At 45.7% G+C, this 20,099-nt stretch overlaps 1 protein-coding gene across 5 annotated transcripts in view; it reads right to left on the bottom strand.

The window, feature by feature from the left end:
* The window catches only part of LOC137095167 (voltage-dependent T-type calcium channel subunit alpha-1H-like), a 246,710-nt gene extending 227,880 nt beyond the window's left edge, over positions 1-18,830 (bottom strand). For 4 of the 5 annotated variants that reach the window (XM_067461516.1, XM_067461515.1, XM_067461517.1 and 1 more), the window contains exons 1-2: positions 17,165-17,733; positions 9,394-9,707 (exon numbers count right to left, since the gene is read on the bottom strand). In XM_067461516.1, coding sequence (XP_067317617.1) covers positions 9,394-9,692 — 299 coding nt within the window. In that variant the 5' untranslated portion in view covers positions 9,693-9,707; positions 17,165-17,733. Of the gene's footprint in view, positions 1-9,393; positions 9,708-17,164; positions 17,734-18,446 lie in introns of those variants that run through there. The other variant, XM_067461514.1, reaches the window with a different exon arrangement.
* Between the last annotated feature and the right edge of the window lie 1,269 nt (positions 18,831-20,099).

Consider the following 20,099-nt stretch of genomic DNA (forward strand, 5'->3'; position numbering starts at 1 on the left):
CATTCACTTGCTTCAAGCAGACAAGAGTTATTTCTCTAATGCTGGACATTATTCCAGAGATATATAAACCTCACTTGCCTAATTTCCAACACACCACACAACCTTTGAGGATTTGTTTTCCATGTTGGGACCGACTTGAGAAACTGGTGTGAGATAATTGGCCTTCTGCAAGGATGTTGCCCAGGGGATGCCTGGATGTTTGATGTTTTTACCATCCTTGTGGGAGGCTTATCTCATATCCTCGCATGGGGAGCTGGAGCTGACAAAGGGAGCTCATCTGCATCTTCCCGGATTCAAACCAGCAACCTTCAGGTCAGCAACCCAACCTTCAAGTCAGCAGTCCTGCTGGCACAAGGGTTTAACCTATTGCACAACTATTGCACCACCGGGGGCTCCAACCTTTGAGGACACCTGCCATAGATGCAGGCGAAACGTCAGGAGAGAATGCTTCTGGAACATCGCCATACAGCCTGGAAAACTCACAACAACCCAGTGATTCCGGCTATGAAAGCCTTCAACAATACAAGATAATCTGGATTTTATATGGCATTGTAGACTGTGTTTTAGAGATGGGGAGAGTTAGAGTCAAGAGCTGGAGCCAGCGATAGAGGAGAGTCAAAGTAATCAGGATGTGAGTGAGAGATGTTGGTTTGTGCATATCAATTGCCATGCCAATGGTTTTTGGATGCATTTCTCTTATATTTGTGGATTAAGCACCTGAGCTCCTGAGAATGCAACCTATTGGAAAGCCATGAGTTCAGACTCGGCATCTGTTGTGGCCACAGTTAGTGCATAGGTGGTGTCCGGTGGGAAAAGAAGCCAAATGATCCTGTCAAAGGAGATCTGGGTGACGTTTGAGGCTGAGAGAATGTGACTTACCAGTGTGTTTCCAAGGCTGAACAGGGGATTTGAACCTAGGTCTCTTACAGTTCTAGTTCCACACTCAAGCCACGATAGCACACGGGCCAAACCCGATGCCCTTTTCCAAATACTTTTTGGGACACACACCTGAAAAGTCAGACTAAAAGGCACAACAGTTTTAATGACCACCTTGGCCCTTCCACCATCCTTGGCTCCTTTTTGTTGCAACTGCATCAGATCTTTCCCCTCCCAAATGCTATTAAACTTAAAAAAATTGGATATGCAAGCAGAAGCAATTTGCAAAGCCAACAGAACCACCGAGACCATAAAACTGGCATGCGTCCTCTCTTTGTCTGATTCCTCCTCGCAAAGGATATTACAGGCGGCTTCCTGTATCAGTCGCCCCGCATCCCCTCCCCGTTGCCAAGGGAGGCCCGGAAGAGCTGATTTTACATACATCTAACAGTTCTATGGCTTAACTAAGGCCGGATCGATACTCATCATTTCAATAAATAATGCACCTCATTCTGCTGGCAGGACATAACGCTGCAAGGCCCTGGCAGGGATCAGGCAGATGCCGCACGTTCCGCTCCGCTATTGCTTCAATCCGGAGGCCTTTCTTGGCTTTGCAGAATTTCCACCAGGGAAGAGCTACCCACAGTTGCAAACACCGAGCATCCTTTGTTACTCTAGCAGTCACTTAAGCTATGCATTCCAGAGGAAAACCCAAAACATTGGAAAAGTTTTCTTTGTTCCCTTCAAATTGGGGACCATTTGGATCTCCAAGAACTCTGGTCAACTACAGCTCTGCTCAGATCTTACAAACTCAAGCTCACCTGTGGCTTCCTTGATGGAAACAATGCAACTGTACCAAGATCTGCTTCTTTTGGGAGAAAATAGCCACAAAGATCTACTTTCAAGATGTCCAAGAACTGGGTTGCTGTCGGTTTTTTCGGGCTGTATGGCCATGATCTAGAGGCATTCTCTCCTGACGTTTCGCTGCATCTATGGCAATCATCCTCAGAGGTAGTGAGGTCTGTTGGAACTAGGAAAATTTATTTATTTATTTATATATTTCGAGGTTTTATATACCGACCCTCTCACCTTCAAAGAGGGATTCGGACCGGTTCACAACATGTGTTAACATACAAAAGATCTGCTGGAACTAGGAAAAAGGGTTTATATGTCTGTGGAATGACCAGGGTGAGACAAAGGACTCTTGTCTACTGGAGCTAGGTGTCCTTTGTCTCACCCTGGTCATTCCACAGATATATAACCCCTTTTTCCTAGTTCCAGCAGATCTCACTACCTCTGAGAATGCTTGCCATAGATGCAGGCGAAACATCAAGAGAGAATGCCTCTAGAACATGGTCATATAGCCCGAAAAAAACCTACAACAACCCAGTGATTCCGGCCATGAAAGCCTTCGACAATACATTGTCCAAGAACTGCAAGTCAAGACTGTCCAATGCTTTACTTTCAAGATGTCCAAATACTGCTGGTCAAGAACGACCTTCTGCTACCAGATGAAGTGCCAACATTACAGACAGCAATTATTCTACTCTGGGTTTGAGTCCAAACGTTGAAACCATGGCTCCTTCAGCTTTGGTCCTTCAAATATTTTGGACTTCAAGGATGGTGAAAAATGAAGCCCTAATCTAGAGGACCAATGTTTGGGAGTTTGATGCCATCTTTACATAGATGATGTTCAACTCTATTACTCCTTTCCACCTACTGCTAAGGAGGCTGTTCAGGTCCTGAACTAGTGCTTGGCAGCTGTGGCAGTCTGGATGAGGGCAAACAAATTGAAATTGAATCCAGACAAGACAGAGGTACTCCTGGTCAGTCATAAGGTTACAGCCTGTGCTGGACGGGATTACACTCCCCCGGAAGATGAAAGTTTGCAACTTGGGAGTGACTCTGGATTCATCGCTGAGCCTGGAACCCCAGGTTTTGCACAAAACTTGTGTGCAAGTTGCCCTCATACCTTAGGAAGCCAGACTTGGCCATGGTGGTCCATGCTCTTGTTACATCTCGAATAGATTACTGCAGTGTTCTCTGCGTGGGGCTTCCTTTGAAGACTGCCCAGAAGCTTCAAATAATCCAATGGGTAGCAACCAGATTTCTCACTGGAATGGCATCCAGGAAGTATACAACCCCCTCGTTACGTCAGCTGCACTGGCTGCCAGTTGCTACCAGGCTCATTTCAAAGTGCTGGTTTTGGCTAACGATTCTGGTCCAACTTACTTGTCTGAATGTATCTCCCTTTATGAGCCAACTAGAGCTTTAAGATCAGCTGGGGAGGCCCTGCTCTCAGTCCCACCTCCTTTGCAAGAGCAACTGGTGGGGACAAGAGACAGTGCCTTTTCAGTGGTGGCCTCTTGGTTGTGGAACTCCCTCTCTTGTGACATCATGCAGACCCCATCCCTCCTGGTCTTCAGGAAAAAAAACCCTAAAGACCCGGCTCTGTATGCAGGCATTCAGAGAATAGGCTAATATAGCATTTGACCTCAACAGTTTGGATAATGACTACGGACTAACTAATAAGTATAAAATCAAGACTCAGCACTTTAGATTTTAATATGTCGTGTGTTTTAATCTGTTTTATTGTATTATGTGTTTCATTTGCTCATTTGTTGGAGGATCTTATAGTTTGATAGGGTATGTTTATTGTTATATTGATTTTTCTAGTTATGTCTATGATGCGTCATTGAATTTTTGCCAGCGTTTGTAAGCTGCCTTGAGTCCCCTTCAGGGTGAGAAAGGTGGGGTATAAATGAAGTAAACAAACAAAAACTTAGACATTGAGCACCTTTGGATACATCCTTTAAAGGACCAAGTGAACCCAAACGGATGTCTTGGTCTCATGCACTGGAGATACTTCAGTATCTCTCTACTTTTCAGAACCAGGTGAAAACATTAGTCAATAACTGGTTTCATTCCAGTTCTAAAGCTATTCTGGGGTGAGCCAGCAAAGCATCGTGGTGTGAGTGTTGGACTAGGAGACCAAGGTTTGATGCTTTGCTTGGCTGTGAAAACTCATTCTTCTCAACCCCAGAAAACCCTATGATGGCTTCCCATACACTGGGTGAATTCAAAGCCAGTCCTCAATAACCAAGTGAATGAGAGAGCTTCACAAATTTGAAGAATACGGCACTCTCTAACTTGACACTTTCCAAAAGTCTTGGGCAAATGCATTGTGATGACTTGAAGGACATTTTCTCGCCCCAATTGAGAAAGTCATTGAAATATGTTCTACTCTTTGTGCCAAGGCCTCTGCAAACCAATGTCTCTGAATGGAAAGCATCAGAGCATAGCTGTGTATGCTTTCGACAAGAGGCTAATCCTTTCTGCAAACCTTTCTCTCTCTCTCCATATATTATTTTCCAACCACAAGGCAACCTGCATCGTCTGTGTAAGCCTTCTTACATAAACGGTGAACGCACTCTCGCTATCCATCAGTGCTTCAAAAGCTTTCATTACAGACAAACCCTGTCAGGGAGGCATCGAAGATGGACACGAAGGACATGGATAGCCAGTGGGAACTTCGACCAAGATCCAAAGCATAAAGATTCAACAAAGAACTTATGCCGAGGTCTATAAATCAGAAAGAAGAATGACTCTGCTCTGCCGTTGCTGTAAGCACGCTTTCTTGGTTCATCCAAATGACCAGTTTGGGGATTTTTGGGTCAGAAGAGGCCAAGCTTTGCCCATGTGCCACCCAGCACTATTGCCCAAACCCTTGCGAAGAGAGGAATTCAATACCTCCTTGTGCAACATCAGGGAAACTCATCCTATGAAGAAAACGTGGCCCAAAGACCACATGGAGTCCTCATATTCTCATTTGGAATGACACCTTCAGCATTTGGAGCCATGGAGAAGAACTAAACAAGTTCCTGGACCATCTCAACAGCATCGACCCAAAACATCCAATTCATCATGGAAAAAGAAAATGAAGAAAAACTGCCTTTTCTAGATGTCCTAGTCATCCGCAAATCAGATCAACAATTGGGCCACACAGTTGACAGAATACCTACACACATGGATAGAGACTTACATAGCAACTCCAACCATCACCCAAGTCAAAAAAAGAAGCACAATTCAAGCCCTGGCAGCCCAAAAGACTCACAGCAACCCATCCCTAAACACCTCCAATGGTCATGTTTCATGTAACTTTTCATGCCCAAAGGTCCCCAAAAGTGCCATCACAAATGGGATTGTTTCAATCCAGAACCTCTTAAAAGCAAAAGCAGTCCAAACTTCCTTTTTAAAAAAGGCAACTGGAATCTATACAAAGTAAATTCTAGTGTACCAATCTATCCCACAACAGATTGTAGAATTCGATTTTGAAAGTTTCTGACTTTCAAACCATGCAATGGATTTTACAGGAAAGATGGAGAACCTTTCTTCACTCAGAAGCCATTCCTTTGGATTCTCCATCAATTTCCATGAAGTAGCAGCCAATAGTGAAAGGACCAAGGCAGCGACATCTCCAGCTCATCCCTTGTTTGGGTATCAGCCAGCATGTCAATGACTTAAATCACAAATTAGTTTTTTTAGATCTACAGAGACACTCGCTAGAACACCTCAGCAAGCGAGAGTCCAAAAGTGGCAGGCTCAAACCCAGCACCTCAATTCGTGGGTGATACCAGATGAGAGACTCCCCCCTGGGCACACAGAAGACTGGACGACTTGGAAGGCACTGAACAGACTGTGCTCTGGCACCACGAGATGCAGAGCCAACCTCAAGAAACGGGGCTACAAAGTTGAATCCACGACATGCGAGTGCAGAGAAGAGCAAACCACAGACCACCTGCTTCAATGCAACCTGAGCCCTGCTACATGCACAATGGAGGGCCTTCTTGTGGCAACACCAGAGGCAATCCAAGTGGCCAGATACTGGTCAAAGGACATTTAATCAACTACCAAGTTTGCAAAACTTGTGCTTTTTTAATCTGTTTGTTTGTTTTGTTCAGTTAGAAATGTAATACAATGGTATGGTTGCTGATGACACGATAAATAAATCCATGAATATGCTCCAAAGTGCAGTAGGGATTCCCACTACCCAGATGTTTAGGACTAAAGATCCCTTGATAGGAGTTGAAGTCCATCTCCTTTGGAGAGTAGAAGGTTTAGCCTCGCTTTCCTATAACCAAGGGGTCTCTTTCATCTTCCTTTTGATTGGAACCAAGACATGTTTTCATCCTATTTTCTTGGTTTTGGAGGCCTCTGAAGCCAGGGACAGAAGGGAGCTTTCCGAAACCAGGGGACATTTTGTGTGGTGCGTTTGCTGGCGCAGGTTGCCCTCTCCTCTGTAAAATGAATGAGGCTTGGAGAGCGTTTCTTGTGAGTAAGCTTGCAAAAAAAAGGAGCCCTGGAATACATCCCAAACTCCACTGTGTCATATACTCATTTGGGAGGCTTCGAAAGAACAAACACACAATGCCTAAATTGCAAATTGGCTCGAGAAAGGAGCAAAGCTTTCTAGATGGGGAGCCATTTTCAGATCAAAAATCTTTGCAGGGAGAAAAAGTGGGGTGTAAATAGTAATAATAATAATAATAATAATAATAATAATAATAATAGACAGAAAAACAAGAAAACTGATGACAATCCACTACACATTACACCCACGTAGTGGTGTTGACAGACTTTACCTGCCCAGAAAATCAGGAGGCAGAGGGCTTCTGAAGTGAAACAAACGGTAGAAGAAGAGAAACATGTACTGGTAGATTATGTGAAAGGCAGCCAAGAATCAACATTGAGGGAAGTCAATAGTAGAAAACTGCTTAAAGTGCAAAAGACAAAGAGGGAATACCGTAAAAATACAATGCAGAGCAGAAGAGAAAACTGGCAAAAGGCCACTCTCCCTGGACAGTTCCTGGGAAAAATTAAGAGCATGGACGTGGTTCACAAATGGAACTTTGAAAAAGGAGATGGAGGGCCTGATTCTTGCTACCCAAGAACAAGCAATTAGAACCAATGCAATCAATGCCAGAATTGAAAATTCGATGACAGATCCCAAGTGTAGACTCTGCAAGGAAGCAGATGAAATGATGGATCACATTCTCAGCTGCTGCAAGAAGATCGCGCAGACGGACTACAAGCAGTGGCATAACACCGTTGCTCAGATGATCCATTGGAACTTGTGCCACAAATATCATCTGCCTGCCACAAAGAACTGGTGGGATCACAAGCCTGAAAAAGTTACGGGTAATGAACACGTCAGACTACTCTGGGACTTCCAAATTCAGACTGACAGAGTTTTGGAGCACAAGACTCCTGACCTCACAATCATGTTAAAAAACCAAGTATGGATTGTTAATGTTGTAATCCCAGGCGACAGCAGGATTGCAGAGAAACAACTGGAAAATAATAATAATCATCATCATACTTTATTTATACCTCGCTACCATCTCCCCAAGGGACTCAGTGCGGCTTACATGAGCCCGAGCCCGCAATACATCAATAATAAAAGCAATAGCAAACAACAATACAAAGCAGTTAAAATAAATCTCACAAACAAAAAATAAGCAATAAACATTGACAATAGCACAACAAACGTTTAAAAACCTATGGCTGGGCCAAACGTAATAATTAAAATTTAAAAAATAATGCTGGTTATGAACAGATAAAATATAACTGGGATAGGGTTTTCAGAGAGGTATAAGGGCATGCAGGCAATCCTAAGTCAGTAATAAAGTACATTTGGAGGACATATTGCCGAGAGTTTCCTTATTCTGTGAAGGCACACTGGAACAACCACGTTTTCAAGCTCCTCCTAAAGACTGCCAGAGTTGGGGCATGCCTGATGTCCTTGAGAAGTGAATTCCAGAGTCGAGGAGCCATCACTGAAAAAGCCCTCTCCCTCGTCCCCACCAATCTTGCCTGCGATGAAGGTGGGAGCATGAGTAGGGCCTCTCCAGATGATAGAAGAGGTTGTGTGGGTTCGGACACAGAAATGTGGTCATGCAGGTAGGCGGGTCCCAAACTGTTCAGGGCTTTGTAGGTAAGAACCTGCACCTTGAATTGGGACCGGAAAATGAACGGCAGCCCATGGAGCTCCTTAAACAGAAGGGTTGACCTCTCCCTGTAAGGAGCACCAGTTAACAACCTGGCCGCCACCCATTGAACCAATTGAAATTTTCGGGCCGTTTTCAAGGGCAGCCCCATGTAGAGTGCATTGCAGTAATCCAATCTGGAGGTGACACGATATGAGGATTTAAAGACAGAACTGCAAAGACTCTGGCACAAGCCAGTAAAGGAAGTCTCAGTGGTGATGGGCACATTGGATGCAGTGCCTGAAGACCTTGGCCTACACTTAAATACAATTGGCGCTGACCAAACTACCATCTCCCAGCTGCAAAAGGCCACCCTACTTGGGTCTGCACACATTATTCACCGATACATCACACAGTGACATAGCGCTGAAAAAGTAACTTATACAACTTTTCTCCCCTAGAGATCTCCATCTAAAAAGCATTGTGTTTTAGGAATGCGGAGATACAACCCACACATGTTTATGTCTTTCTTAGCCTAACTTGGAAGAAAACCCAGGACAACTTAGAAAGAAGCAAACACAATGCCTCACTGTTTGCATTTTGTCACCCTTTCCAATGGCAACATTGTGAAAGGAAACCCACCTTGGCCAGAAACCCACAGAAACTGCTAGTATTCTGTCACTACAACACAGTTACACTCAATCCAATGCCTAGATGAGGTTGCATATTCACAGAGTCATGCTTTGCCTGGCCAAGAACACTGTCTTCTCTAGATTCCCTCAAAACAATATGATGCATCTGTTGCAACATGAAACCATTACTGTATGATGCTTTGAACCCCCCCCCCCCCACCGGAATTTGTGGATTGAATGAATAACAACCAACCAAATACAAAACGTGAATGCGGTTTAAGAGAACATCAGCCATTAACATCTTTGGAGACATTGTAAGCAAGACAATGGTTATGTCTCATCCAAAGGCGGGTCCAAAGAAGAATCACATCTGCATCCATCCATAAAATGAATTCCTTTGAGAAGAACCTCAACCACCAACATCTTTGGAAACTTTATAAGCAAGACAATGGTTCTATCACATCCAAAGGTGGATTCAAAGAAGAACCATGACCGAAACCATTCACAAAGTGAATTCAGTTTAGGAAAAATTCAACCATGAATAGCTTTGGAGACTTTATAAAAAAGACAAAACTTATATCTCATCCAAAGATGGATTCAGAGAAGAACAACTCTAACCATCAACAAAAGTGAATCCAGTTTAGGAGAACTTCAGCCATGAACATCTTTGGAGGCTTTGTAAGCAAGACAATACTTAGATATCATCCAAAGGTAGATTCAAAGAACAACTGAAACCATCCACAAAACTGAGGAGAGCCTCAATCATGAACATCTTTGGAGACTTTACAAGAAAACAATTCTTAATCTCACTCATCTTCCAAAACCAGAAGCCCAAGTTGACCAAACTCAGTAGGATGGGAAGAAAGAACCCAAAGCTTTTCCTAAGATGCCAAGGATATGGGTTACAGACCAGTTTGAGGCACCAGCTCCGTGGCCGGGTTGTCTGGTCCAGGCAGAAGAAGACGGTGGATGCCAGTGCAGGGTAAGGGCTTTCTCCATCTTGGGTCGGATCCCGGGTGGGTGACTCCACCGACGAGGCAAAACTGTCCTGGAAGGATTTGCAAGCACTGAGAGCGTCCTCATCATTCTCCACCCCGGATTGGGGCACCTGCCCAGGGGCTGAGCCAGAGGCTATGGGGACCCGGACCTCGTCGCTGGCCAGTGGCTGGAAGTGTTCTCTCCTCTCGCCATCAGTCATGATAGCAGCCAACACCTGGAGGAGGAGAAAAGACATGGTGAGAAAAGGGAGACGCCAAAATCTGTGGAGAGAAACATTTCCATTTCCAGAATAGTTTGATAACTTGAGGCATTGTTTTGGGAGAAGGAAACATGGTGGACTTTCAGGAGTTATCCAAGAAATTAAAGGTTCAGGCAAACAACTGATTTATCCAGATGGTAAGAAGAAGTAACTTAAGAAGGCACGTTCATTGCATCCTGTTAAATAGTCAGAAAATCACTAGTGGTCTATAGGTGTCCCTCTCTCCAAACCAACACTTGGAAACAATCACAGCAGACTATAAAGAGCAGTAAAAGGTGGCATTTGCAAAGCATCTGTCCTAATTTGGTTAATTCACCAAAAACAGAACAAGGAGACTTTGGACACTACGAAGTTGGACATGCCTCCCCCTTCTTAGATTCGCAGCCTTGACCCATCAATAAGCCCATCTCGCTGGAGGACTAGCAATGGTTCCCAACCATGTTACAACCACTGTGAAGGTGGAAGAAGGCTGCAACAGATTGAGAAGCTACCGTGGTCATGTTTACCATGACCCTCACTGTGTGAAGACCATGTGTTGATTGGCTGTGCACCAATCTCCACACATAAAAAAACCTCATGCACAGACATCTTCCAAGAAAAATAAAAGTGAAAGGGAGAAATGTGCCAAAATGAAGGTGCATCAAGCCAACCCTGACTGGGACCACCTTCCACCTGGAAATCAATGTCTTCACTGTGGAAGAACATGAGGATTAAGAACAGGGCTCCACAGTCACTTATGTATCCACCACTAAGACACTACACTTGGAAGGCCATCATACCCAGACAAGGGATTGCCTAAGAAAGTAAAGTTCCCAAGCTTTGGTCCTCTGGGTGTTTTGGACTTCAGCTCCCAGAAACCCCAACCAGCTTGCTCAACAGCTAAGGATTATGGGAACTGAGGTTCAAAACAATAGAATCACTGGCCTAAAAGCCATTTCTGGCCTATGCTACCTTGTTGTACCCTGCTTCAAGCTGTAAGGAGAGGCAGGTTGTTGTTGTTGTTGTTGTTGTTGATGATGATGATGATGATGATGGTGATGGTGATAACTGAAACCCGAAGAGCCAGGCATGGTTTGAATGTTGGGCTAGGATCCCAGGGTTTGAATCTTCACTCACTGGCAAACACACATAAAACCACCTCTGAACAAACTCTTTCAATAGGATGAGGTAGACAGATTATATGACAGAGACCAAAGTTTGGACCCCTGCTTGACCACAAAACCCTTGAGTGAGTCACAATCTCTCAGCCTCAGATGAAAGCCAAAGGGGAAAAAACCCTCTTCTGGCCAAATCCCAACAAGAAATCCCTAAGATAGGATGCCCAGATTGCAGACAGGTTTGTATGGGGGAAGACTCCAGCAACCAGGGTTAGGATCCCTGCCCAACACCAAAATCTTGCTCCTGGGCAAGTCACACTCTCTCAGCCTCAGAGGGAAGCCGTGGCAAACCTCTTCCGGATAAATCTGGCCAAGAAAACCCTGTTTCTTGCAGTTGTTGAGGATCTTCAAGTCATTTCCAATCTACGCCGCCACAGGTTGGAAATGACTTGAAGGCCCACAACAAGAATTATGGTATATTAGAAAAAGGGAGAGAAGTGTCTTGGAAGTATAACTGATCCTCCTAAGCAACTGAAGAATTGAAGACTCGTTCATTCTTTTCTGAAAAGGTATGACGTCCGAAACCCAAAACAACTCCATCAAGAAAGACCTGAGCAAGGTCATTTGCAACCCTTCCCATGCTCTCCTTCAGAGGTTTGCTCTAAACTGAACTTTGCTAACATGCTGGGAGAATGCAGAGCCAAACTTCCATTTCCATAAGAATTCTTTAGTGCTTCCAAGATCAGTTACTTTCTTTATCTGTGAAAAGGAAGGGAAAGGAAGGGAGGGGATCTTATGGCAGCTTTGAGACTAACCGGCTTATTTTAGCACCAGCCTTTTGTGGCCTGTAATCCACAGAAATGGATTATAGTCCATGAAAACAGAGCTAAAATAAATGGGTGCGTCGTCACACAATTCTGTTCCACCACCCAGGATGAAACACGACAACTTCTTAAGTTTCATCATTTTCAAAAAGCAGAATGCAAAGTTCAACGTCATGATCAGAGACAGTCCAATCTGGATCAAAGCGTCAAAGCCTGAATTTGGGAATCTAAATTGCATGGCTCCAATCAGGAAAGGGAAAGCTGGGAAATTTGGAAATATAATATTTGAGATTCAGACATTTCCCACTGTTTTCAAGGAAAGGTTAAACTCTTCTTTTTTTTTTGCGTGTCAGGAGTGACTTGAGAAACTGCAAGTCACTTCTGGTGTGAGAGAATTGGCCGTCTGCAAGGACATTGTCCAGGGGACGCCCGGGATAAAGGAGGAAGAAGAAGTATAGTCACCCATTGGCCATGTTGTAAATTAAGATCCATTTACAAAGAAGGAAGGAAGGAAGGAGAGAAGGAAAGAAGGAAGGTAGAAAAGAAAGAAAGAAAGAAAGAAAGAAAGAAAGAAAGAAAGAAAGAAAGAAAGAAAGGAAGGAAGGAAGGAAGGAAGGAAGGAAGGAAGGAAGGAAAGAAAGAAAGAAGGAAAGAAAGAAAGAAAGAAAGAAAGAGGAAGGAAGGAAGGAAGGAAGGAAGGAAGGAAGGAAGGAAGGAAGGAAGGAAGGAAGGAAGGAAGGAAGACTGTGACCTTCCCCAGTGGGTTTCCAAGACCAAGGAAGGATTCAAACCCATGTCTCCCAGAGTCCCAATCCAATAATCTCAATTGATATATACTTTCAAAACAACTCCAACGTTGAGCAAACCTATTAGGAGTGCTTTCCTGGCTGGATTTATTCCATTGAGGTTGAGAATAACATCTATTTAAAAACAAATAACTAAAAAAACAGGTGAATTCCTGACAAAAATCAATCAGGGCCAGCTAACACCTTCCAACAAAGGATTCCACCAGGCAGAAACTAGCCAGGCTTTGAAGCTGCAAGGCTATTCAATGCTAATCAAGGTGGCCAATTGCAACTTTCACACTTGCCTCAAACAGACAAGAGTTCTTTCTCCCACCCTGGACATTATTCCACAGATATAGAAACCTTACTTGCCTACTTTCCAACAGAACTCACAACCTCTGAGGATGCCTGGCATAGATGTGGGCGAAACATCAGGAGAGAATGCTTTTGGAAGATGGCTTTTGGAACATACTGCCTGGAAAACTCACAGCAACCCAACTATTTATTTTTTTTAACTTTTGTATTGCACTTTTTAAACTTGTCTAGTGTGGATTATTAGCCACTTTGAGTCTTCGCAGGGAGGAAGACGGGGTATAAATAAAGATAATAAAGATAATAAAGATAATAATGATAATAATAATAATAATAATAATATCATCATCTGTGGTCTGGAAAAAGAGTAGAACTTGTCCAAGGTGGAAAAGCAGGACTGAAGGAAAGAAGGAAAGAAGGAAAGATGGAAAGATGGAAAGAAGGAAAGAAAGATGTGCCCCAGCTCAGGCTCAGCAAGGATTCTAAATCTGGTCTAACAGGCTCGAGCTGCACTGCCTGGTTCCAGATTATCTGCTTTGAACTGGGTTATATGAGTCTACATTGCCATATAATCCAGTTCAAAGCAGATGATCTGGATTCAGAAACTGGGTGATATAGCAGTGTAGACATGGCACCAGAACCCCAATCGAACACTCTGAATAGTTCTGTGCCTTCAAGTTGAGTCCAACTTAAATCAATCCTTTTCAATGGGGTTTTCTTGGATAGATTGATTCCAAGGAGGTTTTCCATGGACCGAAACTATTCTGGAACTTGTGCAAAGTGGGCACCAGGGCTGAGCAGGGATTCAAAGTCCCAATCCAGCACTCAAACAACAACTGCCTTTCAAGTGTTATACGCCTTCAAAGCGACATACAGCAACCCTTTTTGTCAAAGTGAGATTTATTCCAAGGAGGTTTTATCTGGGCTGCAAAATAGAGTGGAGTTTGCCCAAGATGTTTCCCAAGACCGAGAAGGATTTGAACCCAGGTCTCCCGTAGTCTAGCACTCGAGCCATGACGCAGCAACATCTCTCCATTTGTGCCCTTTGTTCCAAGTAAACACGTCAAAGCACTAGGGAAAAGAAGCACCCTCTTGTTTTTAAGAGACATCTTTAGGGTTCCAAAAGTTGGTCTCGGTCTGTTTCCAGAGGCAGGCCAAATTCTGCAAGAGCACGTGCATGTTTGCGTGTTTGTGAGAGAAGGTGGGGGCGACAAGAGCGTGTCCTACGCACTTTGTAAATCCCTGGAGTAAAAGGCCTTGGCAAAACAGTGACAAGAGGAAGAAGGGAACATGGGTGCCTGCCATCCATCACAAACCCTCAACTTTTGTTTAGTTGGACATTCCGAGCATATATAAATCTGCCCTGGTAATCAAGGATGTTTTCAGCGTCCACTTTGTGGCCACTGTCTTGGATGAATAGTATTTAGAAAAGGTGAGTGAGACCGTTTCAAAAACAAGAACAGGTTTGGATTTACAGGAAAGGCAAAAAGGGATAATAAATACAGTGCAGAAGGTGGAGTGAGGGTCAGATCAGTGAAAGAAAGTGCAAAAAAAGTGAGGAAGTAAAAAAAAGTAAATGTCCTTTGGTGAAACCCAATACACTTTGGCAGGGAATTGAAGATTTTAGAAAACTACTACTCCCAAGCTGTTATACCATTGAGCCATGTCACTGAAAATGGGATCATTCATTCTACAATGTAGATGCCTCAGTACCTTCTCCTTCCGGAATCTCAATGCTGCAAACCAGCTGAATCATGTAGCAGTGAGTTCCGTAGGCTAACCTTCCATCCAGGGAAGTTATGCTACTCCTCTATTCTGCCTTGGTCAGATCACACCTGGAATCACACTGTGTCCAGTTCTGGAAACCACAATTGAAGGGAAATGTTGACAATCTGGAATGTGTCCAGAGGAGGATGACTCAAATGATCAAGGGTCTGGAGAACAAACCATATGAGGAGCGGCTTAAAGAGCTGGGCATATTTTGCTTGCAGAAGAGAAGGCTGGGAGGAGACACGATGAGGGCCATGGATCAAGATGTGAGGGGAACTCACAGGAAGGAGGGAAAAAAGCTTCTTTTCTGCTGCCCTGGAGGCTAAGACACAGAACAATGGCTTCAAACAACAGGAAAGAAGATTCCACCTGAACATGAGGAAGAACTTCCTAACTCTGAGAGGTGTTCAGCAGTGGAACTCTCTGCCCCAGAGTGTGGTGGAGGCTCCTCTTTTGGAGGCTTTTAAACAGAGGATGGATGGCCATCAGTTGGGATGCTTTGAATGTGATTTTCCTGCTTCTTGGCAAAATGGGGTTGGACTGGACGGCCCATGAGGTTTCTTCCAACTCTAGGATTCTATGATTCTTCATGGTTCATAACATTGTGAAATATGGGAAGGACTTCCCCCCTTCTGTCCTGAATCTGTTAGATGCCCAAGTGGCGTCAGTGTGCTGTCATGATCTGAGCATTAGACTAGAACTCTGGAGAGCAGGGTTCGAATTCCTGCTTGCCTAGTGGTTGCCTTTGGGCAAGTCACACTCTCTCAGCCTCAGAGGAAAACTAGGCCAAGTCTCTTTAGAACAAACCAAAATGGTTTAAATGTATTTCCACACCTTCTTAGAGTAGACCCACTGAATTAATGGGATTTTCACAGCTGTTGAGTTACCTTCGCGCCACTGATTAAAGTAGATTTACGCCTGGCTAGGATCTGGCTACTCCTAGATCCAATTTCCAGGAGGTCCCTGCCCCAAGGAGACTGCAGCCTACATTCTCACTCTTTGCAGGTAAGAGATGGATACAAAGGATGGAGGACTAAAGAAAAGGAGGCAGAAAGGAGAGGAGAAGGAGAAGGAAGAAAAGGAGAGGAAGGCAGAAAGAGGGAGGGAAAGAGTTAAAGCCAAGAAGCTGGAAGAGGGGAAGGAAAAGGTTAAATGGAGGAAGGTGGGGGTGAGGATTCACCTGGAAGAGGGAGAGATGGATGAATGGATGGAAAGCAAGAAGAGGCAGAAAGGGGAATGGCTCTTCCTTCCATGCGCTTCATTGTTCTGCGCTCTCCTCCAGTCACTGCAAACCAGGCTGGCTTGCTTTCTCTCCCTTCCTCTTCCTGGTCAGTTCCTTTCTTCCTTGGCTTGGAAATAACAGGCACCGGGGCGGGTCCCTTCCAGCAGCCCCCCCCCCCCCTTCCCATGCGAGTCAAGGGAGAAAGAAGCACCTTCCCTTGCCTTTTTGTGTGTGTGAAAAAAGTGAAAGAGGTGCAAGAGAGAGGAATGAAAGAAAGGCAAGGCAGCGGATTTGGAGTGATGGAAATAAAAGAGGGGGGAAGGTCCTAGCTTTAAAAGACACCCCCTCCAAAAAACCTGGACAGCCATGCGGATGAGGGAGGGAGTCCCAAACAGGTCCCAAACCCCTTGATAGAGAGATGGATTGGATAGATTAGAGCTGTGGTTCCCAACCCCTTGGGCAGCGGCCCACTAGTGGGTTGCGAGACCTAAAATAAGGTCCACGGCTCTAGATGATTAAATATGGTTTTCTGTGGGAAAGCAGATGGTGACATTGGATGGCATATGTTCTGTATCAGAAACTAGAGCTGATGTGGTCTATCCAATGCAATGTTCCGAATCAGCACCCCAAATAACCAAACCGATTCTAAAGTTGACCAAAAACCGATTTGTAACTATTTTGGTACTAATGTTGGATAGGATAGTGGTCCCTGGTCAAAGCGGTCCTTGGTCAAGTAGTCCTTGGTCAAAGTGGACCCTGGTCTAAGTGGTCCTTGGTCAAGGGGCCCCTGGTTAAAGTGGTTCCTGATCAAATGGTCCTTGGTCAAAGTGGCCCTTGGTCAAGGGGTCCCTGGTCAGTGGTCCTTGATCAAAGTGGTCCCTGGTCAAAGTAGACCCTGGTTTAAGTGGTCCTTGGTCAAAGGGTCCCTGATCAAAGTGATTCCTGATCAAATGGTCCCTGGTCAAAGTGGCCCTTGGTCAAAGTGGTCCCTGGTCAAAGTAGACCCTGGTTTAAGTGGTCCTTGGTCAAAGGGTTCCTGATCAAAGTGGTTCCTGATCAAATGGTCCCTGGTCAAAGTGGCCCTTGGTCAAGGGGTCCCTGCTCAAAAAAAGGTTGGGAGCCACTGGATTAGATATGTCCTATGGCACTCTTCACCTCCCCTTTCTGCAGCTTTGGGGGAGGCTATACTCCTCCAAAGTCAAGCAGAGCCTCTAAACCTCCAAGAGACCTATTCACCCCATTCTGGGGTCTCCTATTCACCCACGCGTGAACTGAGTGGATTCTCCAACGTGTTTTACACACCAAAGAAGAGAGGTTGCTTTCAATAGTTGGGGGGAGATATAAGGCGCTGGTGGTGGTTAGGTTAGAGTCAATGGGGAGTGGGCACCTTCCTTTTCCTTACCTGAGTTTCACGAAGCTCGGGCTCCCCACGCGCATAGCCGTGCCTTGCTGTCCACAGGAGCTCAGGCAGCAAAAATAAAATGTCGACAGCAAAAGCAACGACGAAAAGAAAGGGGGGAAAAACCAAACCCGACTTTCAAGGAGGACTCCAAAAGGAAGAGGGTTCCTGCTGCTCCCTCTACAATCCCGTGAGGGTTTTCTCAATGTCTCAATCCCAATGGCGTTCGTTTCAAGCAGGTGGGGGTCCCATCTTGTGTCCCCTCCTCCTCTCCTGTCTTTTTGCTGCGATTCTTCCCAGCTCCACCCCACCAAAGGAGAGCGAGTGGGGTCTCTCTCTCTCTCTTTCTCTTCTCTTCTTCCAAACCGCTCCCCCTCCAAAATAATCGCCTGGGGATGCTTGTTTTTAAAAGGAGGGGGTTAAACACCCCCTTCTCCTCCCCACCACCTAAAAAAAATCCTGAGCAGAAGGTGAGGAGGGTAAAAAAAAAAAAGAGAGAGAAAAGCTCTAGCTCAATCCCAGCCAACGCGATGGAAGCAGCCAGCACCGCCCGACCCTCGGAGAGCGCTTCGCTTTTGCGCACACTGTGGAAACTTCAGACTTAGAAGGGAGGGAGGGAGGGAGGGAGGGGGGAAGAGGGGGGTGGAGAGTGAGCCAAGCCGAAGTGAAAGCGGGGGGGATGTGGGGAGGATGGGGAAAAAGCGGCTGGAATCCCAACCGAGGCGAGAAACAGCCGAGGAAAGGCATGGAGAGGGAGAGAGCCGGAGGGACTCTGTGCGTAAAAGTCCCCAGGGCGCACGGGAAAGGGAGGTTGGGGGACCCTCTTTTGGGGGGCCCATTAAAAAGGCGCTGGAAGGGTCAAGCAAGGGCTGGGCTCGGGGACGGAGTGGCAGGCTTCCCTCGTTCCTCCCTCCATCCAAACTCCCATCCCCACCCTTTTCTCCCCCTCCTTTTCCGCGCTTTCCTTTGTTCTCTCTCTCTCGTCTCGCAAAAGCCAAGGTCGCCTTTGGAGAGGTTCCGAAGAAAGAAGTTCAGCTGCTCTCCAAAGAGGAACGCGTTGGGTTTGGGTCTCTATTTGGGGAAGGGGTTCCCCTCTTCCCCAGGGATCTGGGTTCAAAGCGGGGCTCCTCTCTTCCCCATTGGGAAAGGAGGAAGAGAGAACACATGGGGAGGAAGGAAGGAAGCGTCTTTTGGATGGATGGATGGATGGATGGATGGATGGAGAAGGCAGCCTCGCCCTTTCTCACCGGGCAGGGAGGGATGGAGCCAAGGAAGAAGGGGGTACCTTTTAGTGCTCTCGTCTGCATCCTCGAGGCATGGGTCTCTCCGGGGTCTTTCCCTCGCCTTGCTCGGAACCGGCGGCGTCCTTTTGGACCCAGAAGGAGGCGCCAAGAGGGCGAGGTTCCAGCGGCGGGTGCTGAAGGAAAACCAGGAGAAGGGGCGGGCGTGGAGGCAGCCGGTGGTCTTCCATGGCTTGGGCTGGCTCTCTCAGCCCTCCCTTCTCAGCCTTGGCATTTGGGGAGGGGGCGCTTCCGAGCTCGGCTTGCCGGGAATGAAGCCCAGCCCTTTAAAAATAGGTCACTTGAAAGACTGGGTCAAGTTCCTGGCGTGCTTTCGGGGGAGTCCCGCCTGGAGTCGGCTGCCTGGCTGAGCAAACGGATCATGAACCGGGCGCTTGGCAAAACGTGCCCGGCCTGGGCTCAATAGGTCTCCTCTCCTGGGAGAGGCTACTCTCTACTCTGATCCAGAGCAATCCAATCAATGGGTTGCTGTGAGTTTTCCAGGCTGTATGGCAGTGGTTCTCAACCTGACCCCTGAATACAGTTCCTCATGTTGTGCTGACCCTCCACTCATACAATTATTTTCGTTGCTACCATATAACTGTAATCTTGCTACTGTTATGAATCGTGATGTAAATATCTGATATGCAGGATGTATTTTCATTCACTGGACCAAATTTGGCACAAATACCCGATATGTCCAAATTTGAATACTGGTGGGGTTAGGATTGATTTTGTCATTTGGGAGTTGTAGTTCCTGGGATTTATAGTTCACCTACAATCAAAAAGCATTCTGAACTCCACCAACAATGGAATTGAATCAAACTTGGCACACAGAACTCCCATGACCAACAGAAAATACTGGAAGGGTTTGGTGGGCATTGACCTTGAGTTTTGGAGTTGTAGTTCACCTACTCCCAGAGAACACTGTGGACTCCAACAAGATGGATCTGGACCAAACTTGGCACGAATACTCAATATGCCCAAATGTGAACACTGATGGAGTCTGGGGAATATAGACCTTGACATTTGAGAGTTGTAGTTGCTGGGATTTATAGTTCACCTACAAAGAGCATTCTGAACTCCGCCAACGATGGAATTGAACCAAACTTGGAACACAGTATTCCCATGACCAACAGAAAATACTGGAAGGTTTTAGTGGGCATCGAACTTGACTTTTGGAGATGTAGTTCACCTATATCCAGAGAGCACTGTGGACTCAAACAACATTGGATCTGGACCAAACTTGGCATGAATACTCAATATGCCCAAATGTGAACACTAGTGGAGTCTGGGGAAAATAGACCTTGACATTTGGGAGTTGTAGTTGCCGGGATTTATAGTTCACCATCACCTGCAATCAAAGAGCATTCTGAACCCCACCGATAGAATTGGGCCAAATTTTTCACACAGAACCCCCATGAGCAACTGAAAATACTGTGTTTCCTGATGGTCTTTGGCAACCCCTCTGACACTCCCTCACCATCCCCCAGGGGTCCCGACCCCAAGTTGAGCAGCACAGCTCTACTCTGATGCAAAGCAATCAAATCAATGGTTTGTTGTTGATTTTGCAGGCTGTATGATCCATAGCAATCCAACTAATGGGTTGCTGTGAGTTTTCCAGGCTGCATGGCCATGTTTCAGGCGTTTTGCCCACA

This window comes from Anolis sagrei, chromosome Y, assembly GCF_037176765.1.
Source record: "Anolis sagrei isolate rAnoSag1 chromosome Y, rAnoSag1.mat, whole genome shotgun sequence".
Taxonomy (NCBI): Eukaryota; Metazoa; Chordata; class Lepidosauria; order Squamata; family Dactyloidae; genus Anolis; species Anolis sagrei.